Source organism: Pseudonaja textilis, chromosome 2 (genome assembly GCF_049901715.1).
Source record: "Pseudonaja textilis isolate UNSWEBS1 chromosome 2, rPseTex1.2, whole genome shotgun sequence".
Taxonomy (NCBI): domain Eukaryota; kingdom Metazoa; phylum Chordata; class Lepidosauria; order Squamata; family Elapidae; genus Pseudonaja; species Pseudonaja textilis.
This window is the reverse complement of record NC_141991.1, coordinates 223,018,000-223,033,089: the sequence shown is the minus strand read 5'-3', so window position 1 is coordinate 223,033,089 and position 15,090 is coordinate 223,018,000. Positions and strand designations below refer to the sequence as shown.

Genomic DNA, 15,090 nt, shown 5'->3' with positions numbered 1-15,090 from the left:
TATATTATGGGAATTTTGGTAATAATAGTCATCTTTCAAACTGCATTATGTATTAATGGTTTGAGAGAACAAAAATCACTTTTGTTCTGCAAGATGCACTTTTTAAGTGAATTTGGTTTCCCCCACGTGGCTTTGCTTGTTGGAAGCCAGCTGGGAAGGTTACAAATGGTGATCACACGACCCTGGGACACTGCAACGGTCACAAATACCAGTTATTAAGTGTTTGAATTTTGATCACATGACCATGCAAGGGTCATAAGTGTGAAAACTTGGCTTAAGTCACTTTTTTCAGTGCCATTGTAACTTCAAACAGTTATACCATGAAGACTATCTGTAATTTTAGAAATTTTCTACATGGTATTCAGAACTACTACCATACAGTATTTTCTTAAAGAAAACCCAGGTACTAGAAAGTTTGGACATTCTGCTCTTGCATTCTCCAGATAGGCATCTTCAACTAAGTCCCTGGCAAAGACAAGCCCTGCCTATAAATGTGTTACTCTAATCTCTCTGACCTGTGTTGTTGCTGATCAGAATACTTGACAAGCACCAACTAGATCCAAACCAGCAAAGTTGATCTTCCTAGCACGTGGCGATTTCTTATCTAATAAAATCACAGATTATAGAAATTAGTTTTGTATCTTGAGTTTTTTATTTTCCAGGATTTTTATATGTATTTTCTTATAAACTACTTTTCAAAGACAGTTCTGGCATGGTAAAATTACTTCTGAGTTTTTAAATTCATTTCCTAGGTCTTTGGAATTGTTTTTTGCTACAAATCAAAACAATAGAGAACATATGGCTGATGCAAAGTCACCACACCTCTGCCGCAAGTTTTCTTCCCCTCCGCCTTTATCTCTCTCTAGGACATCTTCACCCGTTAGAACAAGGAAACTATCATTAAATTCTCCATTAAATTCAAGAATTGGAGCATTAGATCTATCTGCTTCTTCTGTGAGCAGTCCTACCTCAACATACAGCCCTGGAACATCATCACCCCCCATGTCAACAAAAGTGCCACTGGATCTAAGCAAAAGCCCTTTATCTCCAGAGCAAAGCCCTGTTTTTTCAGAAGACAATACAGAAAATCCTCGCAATGAGCTTTGCAATAAGCTACGAAGAAGTATTCGAAGAGGTATCTGTCCATCTGTTTGTCTGTCTGTCTATCATTTATCTATTTAATTATATAACAACTTCATGATGTAGTCTTCCTCAACGTGATGATCTCCAAGTGTGGGGTTCGGCAATCTTACAATATCCACATAGCCAGGCAGCAACTAATGCTTATGCTATCTGAAAGTTTGGGGAGTCTCTAGAAACTAAGTTAGGGAAGGTGCTGCATATTGCAGGTAATGAATGCTTACTATGATTAATGTGGCAACTGGATTACTGTAGAATAGTAGAAGTGATTTTGCTGATGTTTTGTGTGAATACTGCCCACCAGATTTCTGACACCATTATTTCACTTAAATTTATCTGTGAAAAGAAGTAAAAAAGCAACATTGGAAAAATAAGCTTTTGCTTCCACCAATGCAAGGATCTACAGTTAGGCTAGAAAAAGAGTTGTTATAAGGCATAGCCAGATGCAGGGTTTTGTTGAGACAATTTAAAAATGTTCTGCCTAAATACATTACTGTCAATCATGTGTGTTAATGTTTGCTTAATAGGTGTTTATGCTGTATGGATTTTTATCCCACATTCGTTATTTTTATAAATAACTCAAGAGCATGAACATAACTAATATTCCCCCCTCCTATTTTCCTCACAACACCTTTATAAGTTGGGTTGGGAATGAGAGTGATTGGTCTGAAGGCACACAGCTGGCTTTCATGCCAAAGGTGGGATTAGAATTCACAGTTTCCTGGTTTCCATCTTGAAGCTTTAACCACTAGGCCAAATTGTCTCTCTGCCATTGCTAGAAATGGGGCGGGAGGGGAGATTGTATGGGAAATCACTCTTTATGCATTGTAATTACAGTAAAATAGTCCATTACTATGAACTTAATAACATTTTAGAGGCATCCCTTCCACTTTGATTCATTCTCTTGGGAATCTCTTCATATTTTTCTTCTTTTGATTTATGTCTCCATTTCCTTTTTTATTTTATTTTATGCTCAGTTTCCCCCAAACGTCTTCTTGACACTATCAGATACATACTTACCAAATAAAACATATATAACTACTCATCAGCCTTGTATGTATTACTGATTCTCTTGTTCTTTCAATATAAACAATCAAATCAATCATGCTTTTAGTTTTGTATTAATTCCTTTAAAATATATGAATATGAATCGAAACAGTTTTTTAAGCAGATCTCCAATTACCATACTGATTCATTCTTGGGTCTCCAAACAGCCATGTGACTTTTTTGCCCCATTTCTCACTCATTTATTCATATCACCTAAGAGATGCAGGATGCTAGTTGCTGCTTATAATACCCTGTATAACAGGACTAGGTCACTTGCAGGACCTCTGTTTCCAATTGTTTTTGTTTGTCCCACCAGATCTGGTAGGAGGATCATGCTCCACATCCCTTCTGTCCAGCAATGTCATCTTGCTAGACAAGGAATCGTGCATTCCTTTGCAATGCCTGGTCTGATGAACTGTCCAAATCTTCAGAGATTTGGACAGTCCCCATCATTTTAATTTTTTGTAAGTCACTTAAAATATGACTGTTCCTACAGGCATTTGGACTGGGATATTAACAAGTTCTGTTAATTGATTGCTGACCAGTTTATTGTTGTACTGGTAAACTGGAAATGCTTTTCTTGATCTTGGACTGTGATTAGGTGGATCATTGTTTGATTGTATTTTGCTTTTAAACTTTCTATGCACTATCCAGCATCACTAGTTAGGTGAGTGCCATATAAATGGTTTAAATCAATCAATCTTGGTTACTAAGATGCACTCTTTCAAGATGTTTCTGCTATACACCTTCATAACATAAAATATAGAATTAATAATATTTATTATTATGTGCCAATAAAATGCAGAAATACATAAACCATTTTATTCAAGAGTCTGTTTTGTGGAGGTTTTGTACAGTTTTAAAGCTCACAAAGTTCTACAGTAAATCTCATTTTTTGAAAAGCAAAAAAACCCTAAACATTAAAAATTACAGGTGTTATGCCATTTGTCAACGTTGCTCTATAGGGAGAGGAGAGAAGACAAGAGAGGAGAGGAATTTGTCTCCAGTGCAGAAGCTCTCAGTGTACATGCAAAGCAACAGGATAATGATGATGATTATCATAAGAGGGGGGAGTAAAGAAGATAATGGGAGGGATAAATGATAATACTATAACCATACATTATGGGTAAATATACATAGATATTAGTGAGAAATAGGTGTTCAATAAATGGATGGTGTGAGGGAAAAAACTATTCCTGTGTCTATTAGTTTTGGCATGCAGTAAACCTGTAGCAGTGTTTCAAGGGGAAGAATTGAAACAGTTTACATGCAGGATTTGCGGGGTCTGTAGATAACTTCTCAGCTCTCCCTTTGACCCACACAATATATAGGTCCTCAGTAGAAGGTAGGCTGATTGCAGTTATTCTTTCTGCAGTCTTAACTATCTGTAGGAGTTTGTCCATCTCCTGTTTGGTTGCTATACCAAAGCAGACACTTATAGATGTACAAATCACAGACTCAATAATTCCTCTGTAAAACTGTTTCAACAGCTCCCGGGGCAACCTGAACTTCCTTAGTTGACACAAGGAGAACATTCTTTGTTGTGCCTTTTTAATGATGGTTCTAATATTAAGTGTCTGTTTCAAGTCCTGGGAGATTATAAAATTCAAAAATTTGAGGGACTTTACTGTTGATACTATGCTGTGGAATATAAAGTGGTATAATAGCATGGCTCCTCCTAAATTCCACTCTCATCTCTACAGTTTTAAGCATCTTTAAGCAACTCCAGATTGTTCTGGTTGCACTACAGGGCCGATTGTTCAACCTCCTTTTTGTATGCAGACTCACTACCCTCTTGAATGAGGCCAATGACTGTTGTATCATCTTCAAACTTCAGTACCTTAACAGAGGGTTCCCTTGAGATGCAGTCCTTGGCATAGAAAAAGAAGAGCAACTGAAAGAGCACACAGCCCTGAGGGTACCTGTACTAATTGTCTAGGTACTAGATGTAATTTTCCCTAGCTTCACCTGTTGCTTTCTATCTGTCAAAAACCTGATGATCCAGTTACAAGTATGAACAGGCGCAGTGAGTTGAATCAATGTAGAGTGAAGAATATCTGAAATGATGGTATTGAATGCCAAGTTGAAGTCTATTAAAAGGACACATGTAAGGGTCCTCAAGAACTCAAGATGTTGCAAGATGTAATATAATGTCATAGTGACAGCATCATCTGCTGACCTATTTAACATGTAGACAAACTGCAAGGGATCACAGATCTGTGATGACTTTTAGATGAGCCAGCACTAACCTCTCAAATGACTTCATAATTAAAGATGTCAGAGCAACCAGCTTGTAGTCATTTAGCTTCTCTGAGGGAGGATCTCTTAGGAATCGGGATGAAAATAGAGAGTTTGAAGCAAGAAGGGACATAACACATCTCCAGTGATTTATTAAAAAATAAATATCAGTAATATTTAAAAAGTATCAAGTTAACAATATCAATAAAAATGACTGACATAAAAGAGTTATTAAAAATAAGTTAATTCGTATAAATATTTATTTACATTTTTTAAGCTTATAATATATCTGGATTTTGTGACAGCCTAAAGAATTATTCAGGATCATTTACTGAAGAAGTGGCTAATATTGTGAGAAAGCTAATAATAAATAGGAGAGTCACAGGACTGAAGGAGCCATGTAAAACATCACATCCAACTCCTTGCTCTTGCAGAAAGTCAAATGCTTAAAATACCTAAGATAGATGACCCTCTAGCTGTTCTTGAATCCAGCCAATGAATGGAAGCCATTCCAAATCTGTTTTTCATTATCAAGTGCTTTTCCAATCAAAAAGTGGAGCACAGTAAACTCACATCTGGAAATAATTCATGGCCATGATTTTATTATTCTGAATTTTAGTCTTCTGGATGAAGAAGTTGGAATTTTGGTTCAGAACCATCATTATTTTTCAGGAGCATCCTTTGAGGCTCCCTAAATATTATAGCGGAGTCTAATAACAGTATGAAAGATATACTATGTTATGATACAAAGGGGAAATGTTTGACATCTCTTGTGATAAATAGAACCTTAGGAATTAAGCTGGTAATATATGAGCTTGTCTATTCTTCCAAGTTTGTATTAGAATAACATTATAAAGGGGATAATCTTATAGAAAAAACTTCTCAACTAAATCAACTCAGTGGTGATTTATTTTAAATATTAGTGTGTGGTATTTGATAGATGAAAATATTTTTTTTCATTTAGATAGAACTAAATTAAATCTCAACCCTGAAAAGAAAAGCTTTTCTCAGTTAACATTTAATATCAAAATGGTTTTGCCAACAATAAATTTTAGTGAGCTGTATGTTTTCTCTTTTCATTAAACAGTCTCGTAATTCAAATTCCTTCCTTGTTTCTTTAACCTGGATCCTGAGGTTTTGTGTGGACCATTAGACTGTCTAAATAGAACTGGTGCAAAAAACAACATTGCTACTTCCAACTATGCAGTATCACATTCCCCTAAATTATGGTTGAATTGTTAAATTGAGTTAAGGAGATGCTGACATTGTACCTTTGCCTACTTCAAAGCATCTTGTGTTGGCACCCTTAATCCAAAAATGTATTTTCCCTAGGTTGCATGGCTGCTGTGCAAACCCAAGAAATGATGAAACTTCTTTAAGGAGCACTGGCACATGGATAATATGGGTGCTAAAATTATATCAATATAGTGATTAATTATTGAACAATGGTGTTCAAATAGAAACCTTTGCAATTTTATCACAATTTATATTAATTGAATACCTCACACACCATACACCCAGTTTAACTATGAATTACTTGACATTGTGCTCATCAATCTAAAAACCCGTTGAGGTATTTTTTTCTTTCAGTTATGTATTTTATGTGTGGAATTACAAATTCTGGTTATATACTGCCCAGATACAAAACACATTCGCATTTTCAAAGTGTGTTTCAGTTATTTGTTTCTGCACACTGAAAATTAAGTTTTTAGAATAAGAATTTAGTATGTTTCCTGTATTTCTATAGTTCTTATTCTTTTTATAGCAGGAGTTTTAGAATCTGTACCAGTTGATCATCCTATCCCAGAAAGTGCCTCAATAGTAGACCCTCCTGAGCTGTCTCCATGTAGATCCCCTTCAACTCCACGGCATTTACGTTTCCGGCAGACAGGAGGTAATACGAAAATATTGACTTCATTATACAGGGCACTGCAGCATGGATTTAAGCTGCTTCAATAGGATTTGAACTCTTGTGTAAATCAGTCTGGATTGCAGTCTTAGCCCTGACTTTGTTTCTCTTTTTTAAAAAGAAAATATCTCTAGGATATTAATTTCCTGGTTTTTAAATGCTTGTTTGTCACATAGTATATAGAAAAGAAAATGTAAATAATACCATTCAAAATGACTCTGGCAGCAAAATATTTTTTTACATTCAGCTGTGATGAAATATTCTGAAACATTTTTAACAAATTGTTTGATAAAAGTGAATTGTTTTGAGAAAAACATTTGCTTGAGAAAAACATTAACTTCAGCCTTCTGACAGATTTGTGTGATACAAGCTGAAGGCACATTTTGGCTACCTGCTATGAGGAAGATACTACTATTGTTAGTGAGAAATAAATCCATCTTGTACATAATAAGAAAATAAGTGCATCCTGTATATATGGCATAGGTAGTCTAATTACTGTAATTATTGTGTAATTAGGTTTCGCCTAATCTGGCGAAAACTAGCTGTTAAGGAAACCTCGGAGAGAATAAATACTAGTTAACCATAACCCTAATGATGGCCTTGGCATTATTTTTCCTTCCTTCCTTCCTTCCTTCCTTCCTTCCTTCCTTCCTTCCTCCCTCCCTCCCTCCCTTCCCTTCCCTTCCCTTCCCTTCCCTTCCTCATAATACATCTGAGGTATACTGCATGCTACTGAGATATAAAATATTAAAAATATTTCAGAGGTAATAAAGTATACATGTACAGAAAGATACAGTATTTGCATAATATGACATTAATAACTTTGACTATATAGTGTAGGGTCTCAAACCACTAAAAACAGGAAAATCAAAGACCAGGATACACTGTTAAACAGAGTGAAACTTGGGTAGAGAGAACTATGGATTTGAGCCTAAAGAACATAAAGTTGTGGGATCCAGTTAAGTCATTAGGTGTAGGCCTGCTTTGGTTACTCCCTCAATGTGAAGAGACCGGCATAGCCCAAAAAACTAAACCTCTCTATGGTGGCCCATCTACATGTCTTGGAGAAATGCTTTTTTTTAATCCTTAAAATCTTCCTTTTAAAATGGGCTTTTAATATCTTGAAGCCTATTGAAAAGAGAGATAGGCATCTTTGTATTTATTTTTTATTTCTTTATACTAACATGTTTCAAGATTGCTTGTTAAGATTTCTGTATACCCCTCAAAGTCATGAAATTGGAGCGGAAATGAAATAAATAATGAACTGTGTTTGCTTCCATTCTTGAGTTGCTGTAAAGATTCAGATTAGACATACTTTATCAGCATTCTGGAAAATTCAAACAAGTTCATGCCTTGGTAGAGCTTGACAATGGCACTTTTACTATACAGTAAGATTCATTCTATAAGCTGATTCATTTTTGGGAACAATGAAAAATATGAAATTCAGTGTTCCAGAAACAGGAGAGAAAGAAGTTATAATTCCTATAATATATAATTCGAAGCGAACAGGGATATATATAAGTATGCACAGAAATGTTCAACTGGATTCTTATTTATAAAATGAATGTTAAGTGAGGTGTTTTTGTTTATAAAACAATGTCAGCTGATATTTTTATTTTTATTTTCCTTGCAGTACAGGTGACTGACAATGGTCATTGTTCTGTTTCTCCTGCTTCGGCCTTTGCTATTGCCACAGCTGCAGCTGGTCATGGAAGTCCACCAGGTAAGATTACTAATAGATCTATGTGAATCAACCCTGATTTGAAGTGAACTGGACATTTGAGCATGATATGTATCTGATTCAAGATTTAAGAACAAACCAATTTATTCTACCTTATTTGAAATTTGACTTTAAAGGAGAATTTGTTAGTCTGTAGTAAGAAGTATCAGAACATCTAATGCTTCTTAAGCTTTTGGACTGAATGAGACGGAAATATTAGGGATTACAGATCCAAGTTTAAATTGATATCTTCGCAATAAATCTTGAATCCAACTTAAAAATAAACTTTTGGAAAAATTATAAAATATAATGCTTTTATGAAAAACCACTGAAAAACAATGACTACTAATTTTCTTTGTGGAATTGCCATGAGTCTTGGCATCACTGGCAAGATTGGCTCTTCCAGAAATGTATCCTTAATAAGTGGCTGGACACCACTGTAGTTTAATAGTAATATTTTATGTTAATTGTTGGTTGGCAAAGGCAGAAGGAGTAGACTGGTAAGAGAGACTATAGTAACATATGCATTCATTTGTTTGCTTGTTTTCTTAGTATATGTTCTTCTGACTACTAATTTTTAAATGTTGTTTTGTTTCATGCCCCTTTGAGCAAATATTTAACGTGGATAAAGAAAATGAATTTACTATTACAAAACTGAAAGGAACTACATTTGGTGAAATTGTCTGTGCTATAACTGTTGAAAGTACAAACAACATCTTCCTAGTAACTAGCATTTCAATATCTTATTTTTTACAAAAATCAAGAAGAATACTGTTTTTGTTGTTAAGATTGCAGTTTTTTCCAAGTATGAACCTGCATCTGGCATTTTCTTCCTATTGCTTTTTATTGAAAATCTGTATATTGTTTTATCTCCAAAGAGTCATCTCCCTGAGGTGCAAAGACCGAATGAACATAAATTTGTTTCAATCTGTCTGTAAATTATATATCCATCTACATATATTCTCTTTTCCTTGTAACTTTCACAAACTGTGATGAATTTGAATAGAATTCTATTTTTGTTCCAGAAGTAAGAGCTGTTTTGAATCTGGAGAACTGTTGCTTAGCAATTCCGTCAAATGGTTGGGTAAATGCTTTCTTTCAGACTGGCAAATCACACTATGAAGCTTTTATTAAGCAATTATTAAGCAATAACCTTGTATTAAAGTTACAGTTATCGGAGGAAGATAAAGAGGACTCCTCCTTGTGGATAAATACATGTTAATAAATATATCTCCTTTTATAAGGAAAGGTGATGCAATTTAGTGATAATGCACATAAAGTAAGTTCCAAATTCAGTCCTCTGGTCTTTAGTTAAAAGCATCAGTAGGTGATGGAACCAAGATGTCCAGGATGTCCTTGAGATATCCTAGGAAACTGATAATACTTTATGTTAGACATAGTACCTGTTAGTAATGCCTCACAATTCTAATTTATACAAGAGTTAGTGAAATGTGCACAGTTTTCTTTACATTAATTCATTAGAAATCTGGGTTGTGGTCTGTTCTTGTCCCATGATAAAGTCTGCACTTGTGGTAGAACCAAAACAAAAACAAATCTCATTTTATTTACATTTTATGTTAATTAAAATTAAACACATTTATGCTTTATATGTATTTAAATCTGTTCAGATATTTTTATAAGGAGAATTATTTTTAAAATAAGTAAATTCTAATGCAGAAAAAGCAGGAGATAAGGAGTAATTAAATAACTTGCTTTTTTGGATAATACTTTATCACCCAAATGCGTATTTTTCTACTATGTAGACTCTTGAGAATGTACCTGTACCATTCAACATCAGTGTAGGAAGTGACTTTTTGTAAAAATTTCAATTGCCTGTCTTCATTTGAATAATGCTAAAAAACTGTTATGGAAACCCAGGATTAGTCAAGATTCATTCTGTTTTGACAGAAGGAGCATTCTTATTTATGTGAGCAAAATAAATTCCTTTATGACTCATTGTGCCTCTTCAATTGATTTAACATTAATTTGAACAACAATTGCAATTTCAAATAACAATAGCAGAAAACCAAAAAATCTAAATGTTGCACGTCTTCATAGGTATTGTGCTTTAGTTAATCTAAATCCTGTGGTTGGAATGGCTGTTCAAAAATACTTCAGACGTTTATTAATTCTTTCAAAAGAGTGGTGTTTAGAAAATTCTAAATAGTTTTCTTTAGAAATTTATTAGAAAACAGGAACAAGAACGTTATCAACACATTTCTTCATTACAACATTCTTTCCCATTGGTGGCTGTATTAATGAATGAGAATAAGAGGAATTAAAAATTTAAACTGCCTTGTTAGATCTAATTAAGAATATAGTTGAATAGGCTCTGAACAATGATCATCTGGATGGAACTGGACAACAAAGAAATACAGTAAATCAATAGCACAGATTGTCATCTCTATTCCTGACATGCTTTGATAATCAAAAATGTATTGCCATATACTGTATATAAAAGCTACATTTATAATTGCCTTATCTAGTACTAACTGATAGCTCTGGGCATCCTAAATATAAGCTCTTGTTATAGCCACAATTAAACTTTCAAATTTTTTAGGAATTAAGTATGCAAGATATGTACAGCTGAAAGAAGAAACATTTGTTTTCTTTTTGCCTATAGTACAATATATTCTTTTGTCTATACTATTAAGCTATTTTATTGAAACATCCGGAATGCAACTGTTTTCTGTTCACTTGCTTTAAGTGTTGCAGAGTTGCACTCACACTGCTAGTTTATAGGCTGGAAATAAACATTTTCTCCCAAGCCCTTAATAACTGTAGTTGTTATTTTTATTTTTTATGTTTTTATAACTAATATGTTTAAGTAGAATATTTAAAGTACTGGTAGCTTTCTATAAATTTGTGTAGCTGCATTACATTGACTTAAATTTCTTTCATGAATTAGTTTACATGTATAACACACAATTGACATTTTCAGAATTCTCTTTATTCCCTTTTGCATATTAAGAATATCAACTCGATTAAAAATTACGTACGGATGGCACATCCTCTTCAAAGTAAACCATTAAGATTGCATTCAACTAGCATAGCTTTGATTTTATCATGTTGAATAATAAGACGGAAAGTTAAATGGAGGTTGATCATAGAACTAGAAAATGTTGATAGAGTGAAATGTTGATAGAGTGAAGCCTGGCAGCTATAGCATCTGCCAATCAAATGTTTGGGATATTTAATTTGTATGAACAGATGGACAGACTACTGCTCACATGAACGCTCAGCTCTAATGTTTCTGGTTATTAAAAGATATGAGGAATGCAATAGTTGCATGTGGATGACAATCAGCATATTATTTCTGTTGCTTCTTGGTTTTCAAACAGGTGTTACATATCTTGATCATTGGTTTGGGGGAAATGGACCAGTTATGGGAAATAAATATAATCCATACATTTGTAGAATTGTTGTAATTAAATCTGCAAGATTCTATATTGTGCTTTGAAAACACAAGTTTTATCATCTGATGGCTGTCTTGGAGTCAGCCTTAATCTGGGTTGGAGTTTGTGGCTAGATGTGCCTTTATTCAATTTAGATTAGATATGTGCTATTTGAAGTGCTGTTAATACACTCTGCATGACTTTGCCTTTGATAAATGATCAGAGACTTCAGTGATCCATAAAGCAAATGGTCATGTTATTAACAGAAACAACATATTGAGACTAAGCAATTATATTAATGTATTAAGGAAATTGTAAGCTCAGTGATTTGATCCTTAACTACCAATGTTTGAAACCATAAGGAATTGACTTTTTAAAGACTATTTACCAGTAGGAGTTCGTGGATAAGGTCAGAAAAAAACTTTTTCACAACATCAGGTGTGCTGCTGAGCCTGCCTCTTAGTAGTTTTGGAGAAAATCATACAATGAGAATTTGAAATTAGAGGTAGTCCTCAACTTACAACCACAAATGAGCCCAAAATTGATGTTGCTAAGTGGGAAATTTGTTGAGTTTTACCCCATTTTGTCTCCTTATTTGTTAAGTGACCCACTGGAGTTCTTAAATTGATAACACAGTTGTTAAGTGAATCTGGTTTCCCCATTTGCTTGTCAAAAAGTTGGAAAAGGGGATTACATCACTATGGTACCCAGCAACTGTCATAACTATGAGCCAATTGCCAAGTGCCCAAATTTTGTTCATGTGACCATGGTGATGCTGCAATAGTCATAAGTGTGAAAAATGGCCATAAGTCACTTATTTCAGTGCCATTGTAACTGCAAATGATCACTAAATGAACTGTTGTAAGTTGAGGACTGCCTATATTTGGTACAGGGAATATTAGCTATATTCCCTACACCAGGGGTCAAACTGGATTTCTCTGAGGGCAGGATCAGCATTGTAGTTCTCTGTGGGCCAGCCGGGGGAGTTGGGGAGTGGGGGAGGGAGATAGGGGACAGATGCTTCCTGCAGCCAAAACAGGGCATGGGGGACCGCACATGGCCCCTCTTGCCTCATTTTTGGCCTCTGTGGCATCTTGCAGTGCTCTCCTGGCCAAAAATGGGCTGCACAGAGCCCTCCTTCCCCTCATTTTTGGCGTCCCTGGCCTCCAGAAGAACTCTGGCAGCCAAAAATGGGCTGTGTGGACACCTCCTAATTGCGAGGCCATGGCGTGGCCCATTTTGGTCAGCAGAGGCACTGCAGGCCAGTCCTTTGATATTTCCAACCCAGCCCCACAGGCCAGATTTAAGCATCCCATTGGCCAGATCTGGCCGCGGGCCTTGAGTTTGACACCCTTGCCCTACACTGATACATGTATGTATTTCCATCAAGATAGTTGAAAATCTGAATGGGCAGCAAGGAATAGGTTATGCCAGTGAATTTATTGCTCCCCCCCTTTTCTAGAAAAATTGCACTTGTGCTTGTTTTATGTTGCTGTGTAATATTATAATAGAATATTGAATTAACTATAATATTCAGGATTATAGAGGAAAATTAAGCAATTCAAGCAAACATTTTGTTTAAAAATGTAGGAAATTCTCGTTCGGCAGTTGCAAATATGTGTTATATCATTTAATGTATATGTGTAAGCAAAATTTTAAAAATCCTTTGTGCATCAATGATGAAAGAGTTTTTTTAAATGGTTTTATTCAACCAAGCTATACTGTGAAGAATTTTATTTTGATAACTTTCTTCATCTAATTGATTATATTTTATTGTATATTTCCTTTAAAATATGTAGCATTTAATAATTCTGAACGAACATGTGATAAGGAGTTCATAATACGTCGAGCAGCTACTAATCGTGTCCTGAATGTCCTTCGCCACTGGGTGTCAAAACATTCTCAGGTACTTTTTATAATTTGCTTTTTTCATGTGAAGCAGTGTCACATTCTTTCCACAGCTTATATATTGTACAAATTCTCTTACTTTCCAGTTTTTCAAAAAAGTCAAGAATTTATTAGACTTGCATCCTCTTTAGTCTCATTGAGAAGTTAGCCATACTGAATGAGAATTTTGGGAATTTTAATGCCAACACCTATATGGGGAAAACTCTGCTGGCATTAAAATTTGTAATAGCTTGCATATAATTTTTGGAAATTCTGCCTTATACTAAGTAGTTCTTCTGGATATTGCTATTACATAGTTTCTATAAAGTAAAGTTTGTACCACAAACTGATATGAAAGTCCACCCCCGATTATTTCTAAAGTATATGCAAGGATGACAAGAATCCAACACTGAATCAGCAAAATAGGTTTTCTGTATGCTTAGTTAACACTTTCTATGATCAAGCCTTGTTAAATGTAATTGGATTTTTGGCATGATTTTAGGGCAGATAAAAGCATCATTATAGTCTCTAAATTTGATCCATGGTCCATCTTAAAATTAAGGGTATTATCCTAGAGTCAGTTATCTGGGTAATATCATTTCCTATAAATTATGCTTGACATTTATAGCCTCAAGAGTTCAGTTGTGCCAATAGTAGTGCCAATTTCATTTAGAAAATGTATTCTGTTGTTGGCAGCAGCTATGGAAGTGAAGAATTATATGTTTTTTCTTGCTCTTGAAGACCTCTGCAATAGTCTGTTGCCCTAGTAGAAAACCATGAAGAGATGATGGTAAAAAATGTACAGTATGTTGCTGTTATTTTCTTGAAGCTGATGTACAGAAGCTTGTAGTAACAGTAAATGTATAAATAAGAAAACATAACTTCAAAATCTCCTTGGTATGATTAATTAATAATTAATAAATTGTACTTATGTAGCCCAAACCTAAGCATATTTAGTCAGATAGGACATTTCCAAGTAAATCTTCCTAGAATTAAATCATAGGGATTTAGCATGTCAAGACTGACATCAGAGTATTCCCCAAATTAGACCAAGTATATCTGAAAGTTATGCTATAACTATTCACTGCTTTCCAAATTAACTTGACTAATTAAAATAGCGTAAATAAAATTGTTCTTTTGACTTTGTGTGTTTATATAATGCCTTCATTTAACATGCACAACACTTATGATTGAAGCTGTGTGAATTAATCAGCCATGCAAAATAGATGTTTGTGCAGGTAAGATTATCAACTGTGCTGTCAACCAAAACCAAGCATTTAATAGTGAGTGCCATACCATGTGCATTAATCAAACAGGTGGCAAGAAAGTAGGGGCAGGCAGGCACAACACAGGTTATGCAGGCACTGTAAACACAGTGTCAGACATAAAGATCTCAAGTGCCTATATACAAATGCACAAAGTCTGGGGAACAAACAGAGTGAACTCAACTACAAATACAGGAAGGTAGATATTATATAGTTGGAATAACAGAAACTTGGTGGATGAAACCCATTATTGGAACATACTGGTAGAAGGATACAAACTATTAAATAAAACAGACCCCATAAAAGAGGAGGTGGAGTTGCACTGTATGTAAAGGACCACTATATTGCTATAGAAATGCATGAAACCAAAGATGAAAATCTCCTAGAATGCATATGGGTCAATATAAAAGAAAAAAAAGAATGACATGGCCATAGGTGTATATTATAGGCTATCCAATCAAGCAGAAAAAATAGATGTCCTTTTTGCCA

The 15,090-nt window shown here is 34.7% G+C and overlaps 2 protein-coding genes across 5 annotated transcripts in view; one reads left to right on the top strand and one right to left on the bottom strand.

Moving 5' to 3' along the window:
• Positions 1-15,090, bottom strand: part of OCLN (occludin) — a 389,915-nt gene that overhangs the window by 340,260 nt on the left and 34,565 nt on the right. The window lies entirely within an intron of this gene.
• RASGRF2 (Ras protein specific guanine nucleotide releasing factor 2) overlaps positions 1-15,090 on the top strand; it is a 120,798-nt gene that overhangs the window by 77,901 nt on the left and 27,807 nt on the right. For 2 of the 4 annotated variants that reach the window (XM_087927118.1, XM_087927115.1), the window contains 4 exons: positions 753-1,135; positions 6,191-6,319; positions 7,968-8,057; positions 13,249-13,355. In XM_087927118.1, the coding sequence (XP_087783244.1) occupies positions 753-1,135; positions 6,191-6,319; positions 7,968-8,057; positions 13,249-13,355 (709 nt within the window). The remainder of the gene's footprint in view (positions 1-752; positions 1,136-6,190; positions 6,320-7,967; positions 8,058-13,248; positions 13,356-15,090) is intronic. The other 2 variants (XM_087927117.1, XM_087927116.1) reach the window with 2 other exon arrangements.